The following is a 17,802-nucleotide window of genomic DNA, read 5'->3' on the forward strand; positions in this document are numbered from 1 at the left end:
ACGGGGCTGCCCATACTCGATCTTGCTATGGAGCCCAGACTTGAATTCATGGCAATGCCCCGGTCTCAGCCTGGCTCACTTTAAATATTCCTGACTACTAGGTACTCAGAGAGAAGCCCAGGCTGTGGGGTGGCCTGGACCGAGGTGACATGGCTGACTCCGCACACGTGACCCTCTCGGGATCTAGGAAGCCTCCCTCCTGGTCTTTGGACGCTAGAGTCAGCAGCCCCGTGCTCCATGCCTCTTCACTACAGTGGACTCCATCTCTGCAAACCGAGTCATAAAATAGGCCGTCCTTGAGTCGGGAGGTGCTTGGAGTTGAGTCCTAAGAATGAGAAATTCATCCACTATGAACGCCCGATGTCAGGAGGGACCCAGCCCAGACTGAAGCACAGAGAAAAGCCTTCGCCGGGGCCAGACTGACTGTGTCGCAGGTACCCCACCTGCCCCGGAGCACAAGGGCCACCATGAACAAGGCCATGTTCCAATACAACTTATTTGTAGTCACCTGAATCTGAAAGTTTATGTGAAAGATTTATTTGTACTTTGAATCACTCTGCACAGTGCCCCCAGAGACCAGAGCGGTCCTGTCCTCCTGGAACCGTAGCTACAGGCAGTTGTGGGTGCTAGGACTAGAACTCAAGCCTGCCACAGCCAAACTGTGCTTTGAACCGCTAAGACACCTCTCCGGCCCTGATGTTTGACCCTTTCTAGATGGCTGTAGTTAGCTATCTCCTCTAGGTTGAAACATTCGCTCCTGTAGGGAGCCAGAAGGCTCAGCAATGCTCAGCTCCGAACCACAGGGGAGCTTCGAGGTCTGGCTCCTAGCTTATAAAGTCAGTAAATGCTGAAAGGCCTGAGCTGACCACACGCCACCCATGCTGTGAGGGCTTTTCAGGGACACAGCTGCCCTGAGTCAACCATGTCCCCTGTCAGTAATAAACACCCTGGGTACTAGACTCAATGGGACCTTCCTTTGGTCTGTTGCTGGTGCCCTTTCTGAGGTAAGTAGATGCATTGTTCATATCCTCTCAGAAAAGTCATATGATACCATTGATACCCGGATAAGGACAGACAAACCCCAAAGTAGATGGGGGAGAACTGGTTACACAGTCCCCAGTGGGTGATAAGACACAACTAGGGCTTAGCATGTCTGCCCACAAAGGACTCGCACACAAAGGAGCAATGATAGAACACGCAGATACTCCACATGAATTCTCTGCTCAGCATGAGCCTCCGATTTGGCAGGAAAGAATGGGAAAGGGGAAGGCATGGAAACTCGGCCTTTCTGCTGCTTACAACCTTCAGGATGTAAGATGTTGTAGATGGTGTCACCTGTCAACGTCACACAAACCTGAACACACATCCAGGCAGAGAAACTGTCAGCTGAGGAATTGCTCATCAGAGTAGCCTGTCGCCATGTCTGTAGGACTCTGTCTTAACTACTAATTCATGTGAAAGGGTCCAGACCACCATGGGCGGTGTCATTCCTAAGCAGGTAGGGCTGGACTGTAGGTGGCTGAGCATGAGGCTGGGAGTGAGAGTACACAGCCTTCCTCTGGTCGTTTCTGCCTCAAGGTCCTGCCTTGGCTTCCTTGGATGACAGACTGAAACGCGTAGGATGCAATGAATTTTTTCCTTCTCAAGTTGCTTTGGTCATGGCCTTTACCACAGAAACATAAAAAGCAAACCAGACATAGAGAAACCCATCACAAATTAGACCTGAGCTAAAGAGCCCTCAAGTGCTGGGATTGCTGGCAGGCCCCACCAGGCGTGTTTGAGAGAAGCTTTGGAAAGGAAGCAGGAATGCCCACCGTAGTGAGAATTTTTTATTTCTTTGAAAACCCAGTTGTGTGACTGTGCTTCTGTTTTTGATCCCAGGTGTGGGGTATGGCGTTGCTTCAGACTGTCCACAGCAGCGGTCATTCGTCTTGTGCCCTGGCAGAGGCGTCGGTCAGCCAACTGCACATAGCTCACGTTTGGAATTCTGGGGACTTTTGAGGGGGTATAAAAAGGCTAGAGCTCCAAGAGGAGGTGGCTGCTGCATCCCCTGCGGCTGATTTTACTGTCTGATGACTTGCAGGTCAAACTTGCTGCCTCAAGGATCTTGACACCCCTAACCAGCAGGGCATCTACTCCCCCCCTTTCCCCTCTAACCTTCCTAGTGCTGGGGGTTGGGAAGGGGTTGGGGTAGGAAAGGGTGGTAGCTACAAGAACCCAATAGAGTATCCCACACCCGCTGTTTCAGAAGGACCAGTGGCTACGGGGTGTGCTGCAGAAACAGGCATTAGGTCTGGGGAAACCTGCCACACACAGGTCTCAGTGCAGGCGGCCTCACTGGGATGGTGCAGTTCTGAGGAAATCCTTGACGGTTCACACAGCGGGCACAGACATGGGTTCTTTTTTTTTTTTTTTTTTTTCTTTTTTTCGGAGCTGGGGATCGAACCCAGGGCCTTTCTCTTGCTAGGCAAGCGCTCTACCGCTGAGCTAAATCCCACCCCGACATGGGTTCTTTTTAATCGTCATCATGTATGGATGTGTGTGTGTGTGCTAAACACATATACATGGCAGACAAGGGACAATGGGGGGAGGGGCATGGTTGTTTGCTTCCGTATGGGTCCCCAGGACCCAACACAGGTTGTGAGGCTCAGTGCCAGGCACTCTGTCCCACTGAACCATCTCTCCAGCCACTTTTCTTTTTTGAGACGAGGTCTAGCGTTGTAGTCCAGGCTGATCTTGAACTCACAAGCAATTCTCCTGCCTCAGTGCTGGGATTCAGATGTCCACTGGGCATGCTCCCCCCACTCACCTTTTTCTTTTCTTTTTTTCCTTGTTAATACCAGGTTTCCTTGTTAAAACCCACGATCCTATGCGTGTTGGCTGGTCATTCTACCAGTGAGTTACTGAGTTACATCCCCCAGTGGTTGGCCGGTCTGGCCAGTCTGGCCTTCTGGCTTCATCCCTTCTCCCCACCCCACCCTCTCTTGCAGCAGGAGATAGGCAGAACTCCAGCACTCGGCTACAGCCTCAGCCGCAGCCAGTCCACACTGATACTGCTAACTCCCATAGAAAGCCAGCCAGAGGGTGATTGCCACGCCCTGTAAGCAGGCTCGGGGTGGGGCTGGGGGGACAGACTTGGCCAGGTGGTGGCTGTGTGTATCTCCCAGTGACAATCTGCAGGCTTTCCCCGGAGTTCCATCTCGGTGGGGCGAAGAATGGCGGGAGAGGAGAGTGTGTTCACAGCAGGGAGACTATACAGGGTGGACAGGCAAGCCAGCGTGAGGTGGAACGGTCACTTCATTTTTGGAGGCTCTCTGAGGTGCATGCAGGCTGGGGACTGGGTGTCCTCACAGCTTCTGGAAGATCATTTTCAAAATGATCTGCACGGGGAAGAGAAGACAGAAAAGCCCAGGAATGGATGGCTGTGTAAATAAACGGTTGTTGGTGCTGGCACACAACTTTGGTCCCAAAATTTGGGAGGCAGAGGCAGGTGGATCTCTGGGTGTGAGGCCAGCCAGGCTACATAGTAAAACCATGTTTCAATATAAATAGACAAGCAAATAAAAGGTCTAAACTAGTCCAGGAGTCCACAGGATGTGGAGGCAGAAGGATTACAGGTTCAAAACCTTAATGAGATGGCTCAGCGGGTAAAGGTGCTTGCCACCAAGTTGACGACCTGAGTTTGATCCCAGAACTGTTGAAGAGAATACTCAACTCCAGCAAGTCAGCCTCTGACCTCCACACATACACAGAGTAGACAGGCAAGTGTAACAGAAAGGTGTTTTAAAAGTCTGTCAGGGTCGGTCCCCAGCTCCGAAAAAAAAGAATTTAAAAAAAAAAAAAAAAAAAAAAAAAAGTCTGTCAGGGGCTGGAGAGATGGCTCAGTGGTTAAGAGCACTGACTGCTCTTCCCAAGGTCCTGAGTTCAATTTCCAGCAACCACATGGTGGCTCACAACCATCTGTAATGAGATCTGATGCCCCCTTCTGGTGTGTCTGAAGACAGCGACAGTGTACAGTGTACTTATATAAAATAAATAATTAAAATTTTAAAAACATGTGTCTGAAGATGCCTCATGTCAACACACACACACACACACACACACACACACACACACGTATATACAGTACTCAATCCCCAGCACCTGAAAATAAAATCAAGCCAGCCAATCCTATCAGCAAAAGGAGAAAAAAACCAAAAAGAATTATCCCTGTCAGCTTTCTGGCAACATTTTTCTATTTATCCTTGGCCCCTCTCACCTCAAAATGTTTCTCTGGGTAGCCCTGGCTGTCATGGAACTCTATAGGACCAGGCCAGCCTCAAACTCAGAGATCTGCCTGCCTCTGCCTCGCCAGCATGGGACTAAAGGCATATGACGCCATGTCCAGCTTTATCCTTGGACTTTTACTTTTTTTTTTTTTTTCTTTTTTTTTTTTCGGAGCTGGGGACCAACCCAGGGCCTTGCGCTTGCTAGGCAAGCACTCTACCACTAAGCTAAATCCCCAACCCCTATCCTTGGACTTTAAGAGGACTATTTATCGTATGTTCACACAGCATGGCACGCATGTGGAGGTTAGAAGACAACTTGCGAGAAGTGGTTCTCTCCTTCCACCACGTGGGTCCTGGGGGTCAAACCCAGGCTCTCCGGTGTGACAGCAAGTACTTTTTTTCTCTCCAGGAGCTGAGGAGCGAACCCAGGGCCTTGCTCTTGCTAGGCAAGCGCTCTACCACGGAGCTAAATCCCTAACCCTAGCAAGTACCTTTCTTTACCCAGTGAGCCTTCTTTTTTTTTTTTTTTTAAGATTTATTTATATATATATATATATATATATATATATATATATATATATATATAAAGTACACTGTAGCTGTCTGCAGACACACCAGAAGAGAGCATCGGATCCCATTACAGATGGTTGTGAGCCACCATGTGGTTGCTGGGATTTGAACTCAGGACCTCTGGGAGAGCAGTCAGTGCTCTTAACCCATGAGCCATCTCTCCAGCACTTAGTGAGCCATCCTGCTGGCTTCTCTGAATTGCTCATGGTATTCTCTGTGTCAAAGTTGTAGCAAGCCTGATATGGTTGTATACACCTCTAATCTCAGCGCCCCAGGAGACTGAGGAAGGAGGATCACTACAAGTTTGAGGGCAGCTGCATCTATTTAGAAGGGCTATGTAGTGAGACGTTGTCTCAACAATAATTAATAAACACTAGCCACATGCCCTTCTGTGGAGCTGGCCTTGGCTTTTGCATCTAGACACGGGTCAGTGTTTCTCCCCTGCTCTTGCCGCCCTGGCCACGGTGGCCATGTTAGGGAGTGGGATCCACGCAGTCCATGTAGAAAGACTGTTGCAGGGAGGGGTGAGCCTCACCTGGGTGAGGACATAATCCTCCCGGGTCAGATTCTCTATGATGTCAAAGTGATCCACACCACACAGTTCCTGGAAAGAGGCCTTCCATCCTGCAAGGCGTAGTGTCTGGATAGAAATGGGGGTGGGGCGGGCATAAGAGTGTGGCTGGGGAGGTGGCTCTCAGTGTCTGGTGCACGGCAAGTTTATTTGGATGGTTTCATTGAATGAGAAAATGACTGTCCTGGGGTCTGGGTGGACAGGATTTGTGTTTATTACAGTCCTTGGGGGATTCCACCAGAGCCTGGCTTATGTTTACCAAGCCCATTATCACCGAGTTACACCCTAACCTCTCTCTTTTCTTTTAATATTTTTTAAAAGATTTATTTATTTTTTATACACTGTAGGTGTCTTCAGACACACCAGGGCATCAGATCCCATTACAGATGGTCGTGAGCCACCATGTGGTTGCTGGGACTTGAACTCAGGACCTCTGGAAGAGCAGTCAGTGCTCTTTTTTTTTTTTTTTTTTTTTTTTTTTTTTGGTTCTTTTTTTTGGAGCTGGGGACCGAACCCAGGGCCTTGCGCTTCCTAGGTAAGCGCTCTCACCACTGAGCTAAATCCCCAGCCCCACAGTCGGTGCTCTTAACCATTGAGCCATCTCTCCAGCCCCGCCCCCTCTTTTTTTAAACTTTGAAACAAGGTCTTACTAAGTTCCTTAGGCTAGCCCTGAGCTCTCTTTACAGCACACCCTGACCACATGACCCTCTCGCCTCAGCCTCTGGAGTAATTGGGAGTACGTATGTGCACCACCAGGTCCAGAGAGGGAGACGAGATCACGCGATGCTGAACAGGGGCTAAGCTGGTTGTGGGTGGTACCTCACAGAACTCCTTGGACTGTCGGTGGAACTCTGGAGAGTCGTGCTGAGCCACAACCACCAGCACAGGGTAGGCTGGAACCACAGGCCGTGCTGGAGCCATCTCCAAGAGTCGCTGCGGACTGTTTCTCTGAGCATCTTCCCTGGGATGGGACAGTGGAGGTCAGGGCAGAGGGGAGACAGGCCTTGGGGTGGGGGTACTGGAGGAGAGGGAGGGCAGGTGACTCACAGGGTCATGTGCAGAAGGTCATTTTGGGAGGTAAATACGAGGGGCTCCAGGTCGTAGATCCCACTCACCAGGAGAAGGCCTGTGAAGGAGAGGAGCTCAGGCCCGGGGCTGGGCCTAGACGGAGCTGCCCAATCCTCCATGGCTCCAGAGAGGGTAAGAGCTGTCTGGCCAGCTCTTCCCGTACCCACAGAGCCCTTATAGGTCAGATACCAGATTCTGTTTTGACAAACAATAAGGAACCTTGGATGTTGGGTGTGACGCCATGCTCGGTCCAGCTGGCCAGGAGCATCATGGCGGCCAGTTGAGCTCCCGCAGAGTGTCCACAGAGGTAGATTCCCCTGGGTGAGACAGAGACTTGGATTACGGCTACTTCCCTAAGGCATCGGAAGTCCCAGTCCGGGTCGGGCTCCACAGATCTACCCCTCCCTTGGTCTACAGAGGGCCTCCATGAGACACCTACTCATTGCTCGGATAGCGTCTCTGCAGAAACACAACGCTGCGGCTCACCTGGTCCACCATCTGGTCCAGTGTGCCTGAGAGCAAAATGCTCGGTCAGAATCCACCGGGGAGGGGGGCTCTGGCCCCCAAATCTTCAGGGGCCACCCTTATTACCTTTGGGTGCAATGTCATAAGCCACGACGGCCACCACAATTCCCTGTGCCGTCAGTGGGTTTACCATGAACGCCGAGTCATCTTTACTGTGGAAAGACAAAAGCGGCCAGGGGGCTGGAGGCTGGCCCGTGGGTTAAGAGTGCTGGCTACTCTTCCAGCGCGCAAAGGTTCATCCCTCAGTTCCCACATGGACGTTCATGAACATCTGGAACTCCTAGTTCTGCAGGCACCAGGCGGGCTCGTGGCGCCCACACACACATGCAGGCAAACACGCTACACACAAAATGATGCTGATGCTGATGATGCGTATAATATGTACTTGGGAAGGAGAGGCAGAAGAATAGGAGTTCAAGGCCACCCTCAGCTACTTAGTGAGTTTGAGGCTAGCCTCAGCTACGAGACCCAGTCTCAAAAAAACCGAAGCAACAGAAAATGAAAGATAAAGACGTGATAAGTGGAGACAACTTGACTGTGACGTTGGGTCCCTCAGGTCCTGGACACACACGCCCTGCGGCAGATAACCCCATGCACACAGGACACTGTGCCGAGGGAAAGAACAGGCTGTGCTCACTACGGACTTTAATCTCCAGGCTGGCTTCCTCCCTTGGAAAACAGGACAATTATGTTCCCTGTCTTTGCAAGTTGTGAGAGTTGAAGGTGAAAAGCACAGCACAGTGGAATAAATACAACGGCCAAATAAGACGAAAAATTAAAGAGATGAGTGCGCTGTGGGGCGGGAGGGTTCCCTTGACAGGCATCTCAGGACGGTCCTCAGAACAGCGGTGTCCTCCGAGACCCCAAACACCCTTCTTCTCAACACAGGGACACCAAGTCTATCCATTTAGTGTGTATGCAGCATGCGTGAGTAGACACAAACTTCCTGTTTTCTGTATCCCAGCCTGGCCTCAAACTCCCTATGTAGCCCAGGATAACCCTGATCCCGACCTCCCCAGCTCCCGAGGGCTGGAATCGGAGGTACGTGCCATCATGCTAAATTTGATTCAGTACCAGCAATGCAACCCAGGTCCCACTGACCCACTACACCCCACCTTGCTTCGTGTCTACTGAGACAAGGCTGGTCTCGAACTTGCTGCCTTAGCTTCCCTGCTCTTATTTCCAAAGCACCAAACACTCCAAGTCCCTTGCCCACCGGGCCATCTTGCAAATTAGAAATTGATCATCTTGAGATCATCTAAATAGGGATAAGGACATCTAAATCTAAGACGATGCCTTTTTAAAAAACATTTTTTGCTAGCTTTTTATTTATGAGTACACTGTAGCTGTCTTCAGACGCACAGAAAGGGGGCATCAGATCCCATTACAGATGGTTGTGGGCCACCATGTGGGGGCTGGGAATTGAACTCAGGACCTCTAGAAGAGCAGCCAGTGCTCTTAACCCCTGAGCCATGTGTCCAGCCCTGAGGTGGTGTGTTTATGAGAGGGAGCTCTGGGACACACGCATCAGTAACCATGTGAGGACGAAAGCAAAAGCTGAGACAGGGCCACAAGTTGAGGAACACCCAGCCAGAGCACACCACTCCCTTTGCACCTCTAGCCAGGCCCCTCAGCACCTCGATTCTGACTTCCTGCCACAAGATGTGAAAGGTCGAGCTTCTCTTCTTGCAGTCTGGTAATGTGTCAGCTCCGGAACACTGTCCTGGGGAAGGGTGACTCATGCTCACTAGTCAACCTACATCTTCCAACTCACCTTCCACTCTGCCAGTATCCTCCATGCAAGAACATGAAGAGGGGGAAAGCTGTAACAAACGGTAGGGGGCGCTGGTGAGCCAGACACCCGGCAGTCTCCAGGGGACCATGGGCCCCGCACCCTGCCCATCTCACCTTTGGAATCCTCATCCAGAAAGTAGATATCCATTTTCTCCCCTACACCATCTCCATAGGAGACATCCAGCTGGTTCCTCCTGGTGGCCCGGGCCTTCTGGGTGGCTGCAGAGGCAGATGAGTTGCTGTCAGTTAAGCCCAGATACTGCAAGCTCTGGGCAGTTTGCAGCAGCCTCCTCCTCAGCGGTTAAGTGGTCAGCAGAGGCAGCTTCCGCCTGGAGCCCCGCCCCCACCCTGACATCTGCGGGCAAGTGACCCCCGTGGTCCCAGAAGGCATTGCGGCTGGCTGCCGCCACTTCAGTGCCCTCTGATTCCGTTCGCCACTAGATAGCACACACCTACCTAGGTGTTGGGAAAAGCGGCGTATTTTCTAAATTATTTTTATTCATTCAGTGTGCTTGTGTGTACATGTTAAGGTGTCAATGTGTCGGGGTATGCTTGTGCAGGTCAGAGGACAACTTAGGGGAATTTATCCTTTCCTTTCGTCCCCACGGTTACTAGGGATCTAACTGAGGTCAGCAGAGATCTCGTGTGTGTGGAGTGTGATTGCCACCAAGTCTGAACGCAGGTCCTCACGTTCGACCAGAGCACGTCATCAACTGAGCCAGAGACTCAGTCTTTGCCTTACTTTTATTTATCGATTTAAAAAGTGTTCGATGTGGGGGTTGGGGATTTGGCTCAGTGGTAGAGCGCTTGCCTAGGAGGCACAAGGTCCTGAGTTCGGTCCCCAGCCCCGGGGAAAAAAAAAAAAAAGTGTTCGATGTGTGTGTTTCCAAGACAGGGTTTCTCTGTGTGGTCCTGGCTGTCCTAGAATGTGCTCTGTAGACCAGGTTGGCCTTGAACTCTGGGATCGGCGTGCCTCTGCCTCTGGAGGGCTGGGATCAAAGGTGTGCACCACCACACCTGTCTCCCTGTGGGTCTCAAAAAAGGTCCATCAAACTCAGGTTACCAGGCTCCCGTGGCAAGCACCAGTTACTCACTGAGCCATCTTTGTCACCCTGAAATGGATAATCTTGAGACCATCCAATTAGGGACAGGGACATTTGAATTGGAGACAGTGCCTTCTAAAAAAGGTTTTTATTATGTTAAACAAAAACTGGCTGTGGAGAGGTAGAATCTCGGCGGTTAAGAGCAACAGTACTGGGAGAGTTAATATCCAAATGATTCATACCTCACACCACAAAAGATCAACTCCAGATATGTTAACCATCAACCAGACTTTGAGAAAGCACCTTAGGGGGCTGGGCTCAGTGGTTAAAAGCACTGACTGTTCTTCCAAAGGTCCTGACTTCAAATCCCAGTTCACGACCATCTGTAATGAGATCTGATGTGTCTGAAGACAGCTACAGTGTACGCTAATAATTTTTTTTTTTTTTTCCAAAAAGAAGGCACCTTAGGAGCCAGTGATATGGCTCAACAGGTAAAGAGGTTTGCCACCAATCTTGAAGATCTGAGTTCAATCTCCCAGACCCACACACTCCGCACACATTCATAAAAGGACAATAGCAAAACAGACTTTCATGAACCTGGAGTCAACAGAGACCACACAGAACCAGGGCCCCAGGAGAAGAGATTCAGCTGTGACTTGCCAGCACCCGGTAGGTTGGGGCAGTTGGGTCTTAAGACAGCCTGTGCTACAGAGCAAGCCTGTCCCAAGACAAACAGAAGTATTTCCTTAGGTAAAGAACAAGCATAGGGCTGGGGATTTAGCTCAGTGGTAGAGCGCCACCTAGGAAGCACAAGGCCCTGGGTTCGGTCCCCAGCTCCAAAAAAAAGAACCAAAAAAAAAAAAAAAAAAAGAACAAGCATAGATCACACAGGTCCCATACAATGGTCACAGTCATTCTCTCTACCAGCCACAAGGCTGTGCCCTGCCCCGCCCCTGCCCCGCCCCTGCCCCGCCCCCTGCTCCTCTCTTTGAGACAGTTGCTCAGGACTTTCCCTTCACAGCCTATCTCGATTCAGGGTTCCCCCTCCCACCAGCACTGAGACTCCCTGGTGGGTTCTGCCTTCTTTTGTCCCTGGAAGGTAGTGACACCCCCTCTATTCTTCCTGTTCCTCCTTGAACCCCTGAAACCTGCGACATCAGCATCTGTCACAACCAGCATCCCTTGGGGCCACTCCCTGGCTGAGATCCAACCACGGCCATGCATGGGGTTAGCTTAGGGTGTCACAAACCTCCTGACCCTGGGACTAAGCACCTCCAGGAAGTGTGACTATTGGCCCTGTTTGCCAATAGGAGGGAACCGGTGGTGTCCTCCACAGACGCTTCCAACCAGGGAGAAGTGTGTACCTCAGGGTCTCGTCAACACAGGGGTTGATCAAAAGCTAGTGATTTTATTAAGAGTCCTGACAACTTTCCTGGCTGAATTAGATTATCTTGGTGCCAAAACCACACTTTTGTTCTTGGCTGAAGTCTCAGATATTCAAAGCACCGCTGACCTAATTAACAAGGAAGGACCAGCCTCCGGCTGGGACGACGCTCACAAATCTGAGGTGATGCACAACCTCCCCCAGAGTGTGAATACCCTCCAGGCTCTGAACCCATAGGTAGGAACACAAGAGGGCTTTCTCAAGACACTCCAGAATAAACTTCGTAACAAAGAGAGAAGTAGACTTTAAATATTCATAACCCAAAGAGCCAAAATGCTTACAGACAAAGCCCCAGGTTCTAGAAGTCATGGTCCAGAGCCAACTGGAATGCTGTGTTGGCAGTCTAACAGTGCAAGCAGGGGCCAGAGGCCATGCAAATGAATCCAAGCATGCAGAGGGACTGGTCAGTGGGAAGCAGAAACCAGAGCTCAGTACAGGTTATACGCACGGACTCAAGCATGCTGTCTCTCTCTGGAAACTTCTGTTGGTTTGAGACAGGATCTCATGCAACCTCGGCTCGCTCAGAGTCCTACCTAGCTGAGGGTGACCTTGAACAACTCCTCCTATCTACAAATTTCAACATCTGGGATCCTCGGATGGCAAAGTACACTGTTTTGTTCTGCAGTTTTGAGACACATTTATCTAGGATGACATGGAACTGCTACGTACCCCAGGCTGGCCTTGAACCTCCCACTTCAGCCTCTTGAAATGATAAGACTCGATTTTTGTGTTTTTAAGACTTATTCTATTTCTATTTATGTGTGTATATGCGCCTCTCTGTGCGCACGTGTGCAGTTCTCTGTGGAAGTCAGAGGAGGGCTTCAGATCCCCTGGAGCTGGAGTTAGAGGCAGTTGTGAGCTGGGAACTGAATTCTGATCCTCTTCCAGAGCAGTGCATGCACTTAATCACTGAACTGTCTCCCCAGCCTTCAGAGTCTGGTGCATTTTGATTTTTTTACTTCATTTAGTAAATATGCTTTTTTTTTTAAAAAAAAGTTAATTGATTTTATGAGTATTTTCCTGAAGGTATGTCTGAGCGTCATATGCATACATACATGCCTGGTGCCTGAGGAAGCCAGAGAATTCTGTCAGACCCTCTGGAGCTGGAATTACAATTGTGGGCTGCGTGCTGTCCCGCGCTATCGTCTCGCCAGCAAGAACGCACGCGGACACCAGGATCCTTTTGCAGCAAAGCGTTTACTGTACAGCTCTCTTGAACAGGGACAGGGGGGAACCTCAAGCGCTCGCCTTATATAGACAGCAGGCTGAGGCTATGCTAATTGTCCTTCAGGGATTGGTGGAGCATGAGTTATCTTATTAGCATGGTGCTGCTCCCTCATTAGCATAATACCGGCCAACTGATGCCAGGCGCAAAGCCTGCGCATGCGCAGTACCGTTGTTCACCACAGGAGGGCGCCCTACAACGTGGGTGCTAGGAATCAAACACAGGTCCTCCGGAAGAGCTGCCAGAGATTAACCACTCCCTCCAGCCGTCTCCCCAGCCCCTGCAAACAGGTTTTAATGTCAGCATCAGTTATGAGCTGTACCAGTCTCTATATCTTGTTTGTTTTGGGGGCTGGGGAAGGAACCCTGGGATTGAACGTGTGTGTGTGTGTGTGTGTGTGTGTGTGTGTGTGTGTGTGTGTGCTGTTCCGCCAGTCCTTGTTACAGACTCTGGAACAAATAAAACACCAACCTATCGGGGTAGTCCTGTAGTGACAGGAGAGTTGAGGCAGGAGGATCAGAAGTACACGGTCATCCCCCACAAGATGGAGAGGTCGGGATAAGGCTAGGGTAGAAAACAGGGCCTGCAGCTCAGTCTCAGAGTTCAGTCAAATCCAAGGATCATGGGGAAAGGTAAGCTTGTGAGCAGGGAAAGCACAGAGCATTGGAGGAGCCTGTCTGTGAGCGCTGAGATTGGGGGTGGGGGTGGGGAGGGGAGTGTGCACCAGCAGGACAGCCCTGCTAGCACTTCCTGAGAGCTGACCACAGAGGGTTCTGAGCGTCCAGCACAGTGGCCTAGTCTGAGCTCTGGGCTTTGGCTAGTGAGTTCCTTCCCCTGCTGGGCTGGCTTTTTAACTCCTGCTGGGCTGGAGAGATGGCTCAGTGGTTAAGAGCACTGACTACTACTCTTCCAGAGGTCCTGAGTTTAAATCCCAGCAACCACAGGGTGGCTCACAACCATCTGTAATGGGATCTGATGCCCTCTTCTGGTGTGTCTGAAGGCAGCTACAGTGGACTTATATATAATAAATAAATTTTTTAAAAATAAAGAAAGAAAGGCGAATGTGCTCACTCCAAGCCCACACATCTCCGCATACCTACTGTGACAGCCACAGTGAGGACTCTTCAGAGTCCAGAAACAGCTCCAATCCACACTAAGGGGCCAAGGAGAATATGCATGTGGTGGCCCCCAAAGCCTGATCCTCCCCACACCCCTCTCTCTATTTGGAAAACTTCCAAGGGCAAGGGTTTGGTCAGTCTGCCGAGACCTGGCACTTGGCCAGCGTTCAGATTCCCACTCTGAGCAGACAGACAGCTGTCTCCACAGCCTACTTCCACCTCAAAGCAGTTCCCCACCCAGCAAGGACACCTCACCACTGTTCCCACAGCCTACTTCCACCTCAAAGCAATTCCCCACCCTGCATGGATGCCTCACCAAGGATTGCAGCTACCACAGCACCTCAGCACCCTGGGGCAGAGGGAAGACCCAAGCTCTGATTGCTTTAAAGGGAACAAAGGTTTGATCCTCCCCCCATCATGGTCTCACGTATCCCAGTCTTAGCATTCACTATGTAACTGAGGATAACCTTGAACTTCTGGTCGGCCTCACTGGTGCTAGTATTACAGCCATGCACTACCGTGCCAGTTCTATGACAGAGAGTTTAACCCAGGGCAGTGCATGCTGGGAAGAATCCCACCCATCATATTTCTGGGCATAGTGATTGGCACCTGTAATCCCAACACTCTGGAGCCTAAGGCAGGAAGTTAATGAGTTCAAGGCCAGCCTGGGTTACATAGTAAATTTGAGGCCAGCCTAGGCTACTCAGAAAGGTCCCGTCTCAGAATAAAATAAAAAAATTAAACTCAAAACAGCTGGGTGAGGCGGGTAGTGGTGGAGCACACCTTTAACCCCAGAACTTGGGAAGCAGAGGCAGGAGAATCTGAGTTCAAAGCCAGCCGGGTCTACAGAGTGAGTTCCAGGACAGCTAGTGCTACAAAGAGAACAACAGCAAAAAAAAAAAAAAAAAAAAAACAAACAAAAAAAAAAAAAAAAAACACAAAAAACCAAAAAAAAAAAAAACAAAAAAAAAAAAAAACAAAAAAACCTTTTAAAAAAAGTAACAGTACCCCGCTTTCTTTGCTATTTTTAGTTTGAATTTCCGTGCCAACCATAGAATGTCCCTTTAAAGCAGTGGTTCTCAACCTTCCTAATGCTGCGACCCTTTAATACACTTTCTCGTGGTATGGTGACCCCCGACCATAAAATTATTTCCAATGCTATTTCAGAACTGTAATTTTACTACTGTTATGAATCGTAATATAAATATCTGATATTTCCGATGGTCTTAGGCAACCCCTGTGAAAGGGTCATTCAATCCCCAAAGGGGGCCTCAATCTATGCGTTGAGAACCATAGCTTTAGAGCTTAAGGCCCTTAGCCAACCAGGAAGTCTCATTAGAACTTGGCCTCCTTCAAGCCTCTTCTGCCTCCAGCCACACCTCCACCTCCTGCCCCAGCAGAGGCTCACCCATGTGCCCAATATAAGAGTAATGCCCGGGCTGGAGAAATGGCAGAGGCTCACCCAGAGGTCCTGAGTTCAATTCCCAGCAAACATGGTGGCCCAATCTGTATAAGATCTGATGCCTATCTGAAGACAGCTACAGTGTACTGAATAAATCCCCTTCCAATCAGGGGTGCAGCCCCCTCCCCAACCCCAGAGAAGCGGCCGTACATCGAGGTCCCTTTGGGACAGTCCCACAGTACCCTGGCTTCCTATCTGCATGAAATTCCGGACAACTTCCTCTGGTTTCATGCGGATGACCCATCTGCTGGGTGAGTACTGCTTCTCCAGTTCCTGTGGACAGACAGAACCCTGTGAGACTCTCCCTCTCAGGGGGTGCATTGACCCCACCTGCCCGTGATGGCTGATCTTCTCTACTTCTCTGCCCTGAGAAGACCCTGTAATGCAAGCAGCTTTCTCAAGCCCCATCAGCTTCCATTCCCTACTCCCTCCACTAGCTGCCCATTGGGTATCTCAGCAGAACATCTAAGATGCCTCCAAAAGGGTGACAAAGGGGTTCCCTAGTGGCAACCATGCCTTTAACCAGCTAACAGCCTTCATGAGACATGAGGTTTGTAAATGGCACTGGGGGGGCCACATTCCTATAGGAACTGAGACCACAGGAGGTGAGGCAGCTGTGTGGCCATAACCGATCAAGTGGTACGGACTGTTTTCCTGGGAGGACAGTAGTCTGACCCCAGGCACGTACAGGGTCACAGGGTCAGAGGTAAGGAAGAAGAAGTCAAAGGTCAGTTTACAAATGTCGCTCAGCCAGATGGCTGATGCAGGAGGCTATGCAGCTGAGGTGTGGCTAAGCGGCCGCTGTAATCCCAGCTCTCTGTGGAGGCAGAGGCTGAGGCAGGAGCAGAGCAAGTTTCTGGATATCCAGGCCTAGAGAGTGAGACTCCGTTTATAAATAAACGAAGTAAAAGGTGGGGACATAACTCAACGGCGGAGGGTTTGCCTAGCACGTGTGAGGTGCTGGATTCGATCTCCAACATCACTCGGGGAGAATGTGAGACGCCCACACGTAACAGAGAAAGCAAGCAGGAGACAGATTCCTGAACAACGGAATCTTGAAGACACTGCGTCTTCACACAAAGGCCCGGGGCTGAGCACCGTCAACCTCCACCTCTAACTGGTTGTCTCCAGCTTAGGACTCCTGCTCTTTGGTATGATGGGCGTGCTAATCGCCTAGAGGGCTAGAAGGGAGGTGTGCGAGAAGCCTTGTTGCTCAAGCACAGTTGCCTCTTCCTGTTGAGTGTACGCCTTAGGTGCTATACATCCCTCTTGATCAGGTCGGTACCGGTAAGGTACCTTGCTGGATGCCAGGGCCCGGGCTTGGCACTGGACCGTCCTCATTTTTTTTTGTTGTTGTTGTCCTTTTGTTTTCTGGAGATAGAGCCTCTTGTGACTATGTGGCTGTCTGAGGACTAGCCTCCAGGATGTGCTGAGATTATACACATCTGCCCAGAAATCTTTTTTTCTGAAATGCATACATCATCTGGGCGTCTCACTAGAACTTGTCCTCCCTCAAGCCTTTTCTGCCTCCAGCCACACCTCCACCTCCCGCCCCAGCAGAGGCTCACCCGTGTGCTCAACATAAGAGTAATGCCCTTCCACTCGGGGGTGCAGCCCCCTCTACAACCCGGGAGAATTGGGGAGTAGTCCCTTCTGGGGCTGGAAGTTGTGAGCTGTCTGATGGGTGGAATCTAACTCCGGTCCTCCGGAAGAAGAGCATTGAATGAATGTTCAACAGTAGAGCCATCGATCCAGCCCTTTCTTTGCCTTCATTTTTTTAATACTAGGATTTATGACTGATTTTTTAAAAAAAAAAAGTCTATTTTTTTTTCTTTTTTGATTTTTCAATAGGGTTTCTCTGTGTAGCCCTGGTTGTCCTGGAACTGGCTCTATAGACCGGGCTGGCCTTGAACTCAAGTCGCCTGTCTTCGTCTGTCTGGAATTGAAGGCATGGGCCACCACCGACAACACAATGTTCCTAACTTTGAACAGTTTCTAAATGATGTCTGTCTGCGACCAAAACGAAGAACCCCGTTTAATACAAGCCAACCAGTCAAGAAATCATAACGGAATGGTAATTAACTTCAGAAATCGCCAAAATGGGTTGTCGTGCTTTGTGTACACCACCGTAGATAACTCTTGCAGCAACCACGGTCAGGCAGAGTAACCAACCCCAAACTCCTGAGTGCAAAGGTTTCTGGGCATGCTTAGTGTGAGCCAGAGGATTTTTAGCAGGGAAATTCTCAAGACTGTCTGTCTGTCCCAGAAGGTGCCTGCTTTGCTTAGCCACTCACAGCAGGGACCCCTGCCTTGGCATCTTTCAGACTGTGGTTACAGAAACATAGACCCCTACACTGCACAACCTCAGAATAAGGTCCGAACCCTCAACCCCTTAGTTCTGCAGGACTTCAGTTTTCGCTGTCTTTAAAACCAGACTAACAGGCTAAAATTACCCTGTAACGAGGAAAAATGAAGAAATCTGGCACTCGAGGTTAGGAAATCTGGTTTGTGGGCATCCTAAAATTCCTAAAATTCCAGTCTCGGCTCCGGGCGGTTGCACCACACCTACCTCTGAAGACAGGGTCCTCCACGGAGCCTGGCCGGGAGAAGGAGAGGAAGGAAGAGCCATGGCCAGATCCCGAGGGCTTAGTCGAGTCCAGGGTTTTCACTGGACTGAGAGGGGAGGCGGGTCTCACCAGGCTCCGCCCTGCCCG

At 50.4% G+C, this 17,802-nt stretch overlaps 1 protein-coding gene across 2 annotated transcripts; it reads right to left on the bottom strand.

Annotated features, from left to right (window-relative positions):
• Positions 1-2,814: 2,814 nt before the first annotated feature.
• Positions 2,815-17,760, bottom strand: Afmid (arylformamidase). Of its 2 annotated transcripts, XM_032912308.1 has the most exons (11): positions 17,658-17,759; positions 15,271-15,361; positions 8,911-9,015; positions 8,777-8,825; positions 7,069-7,154; positions 6,917-6,989; positions 6,697-6,794; positions 6,457-6,535; positions 6,229-6,370; positions 5,374-5,478; positions 2,822-3,380 (listed from the first exon to the last, which is right to left on the bottom strand). In XM_032912308.1, the coding sequence occupies exons 1-11, from the start codon at positions 17,715-17,717 to the stop codon at positions 3,348-3,350; spliced, it is 921 nt and encodes a 306-aa protein (XP_032768199.1). In that variant the 5' UTR covers positions 17,718-17,759; the 3' UTR covers positions 2,822-3,347. The 2 variants fall into 2 exon arrangements, with proteins under 2 accessions (XP_032768200.1, XP_032768199.1); XM_032912309.1 differs by lacking the exon at positions 5,374-5,478 and having other exon boundaries at positions 2,815-3,380; positions 17,658-17,760.
• Between the last annotated feature and the right edge of the window lie 42 nt (positions 17,761-17,802).

The sequence above is a fragment of the Rattus rattus genome, chromosome 9 (assembly GCF_011064425.1).
Source record: "Rattus rattus isolate New Zealand chromosome 9, Rrattus_CSIRO_v1, whole genome shotgun sequence".
In the NCBI taxonomy this organism is placed as follows: domain Eukaryota; kingdom Metazoa; phylum Chordata; class Mammalia; order Rodentia; family Muridae; genus Rattus; species Rattus rattus.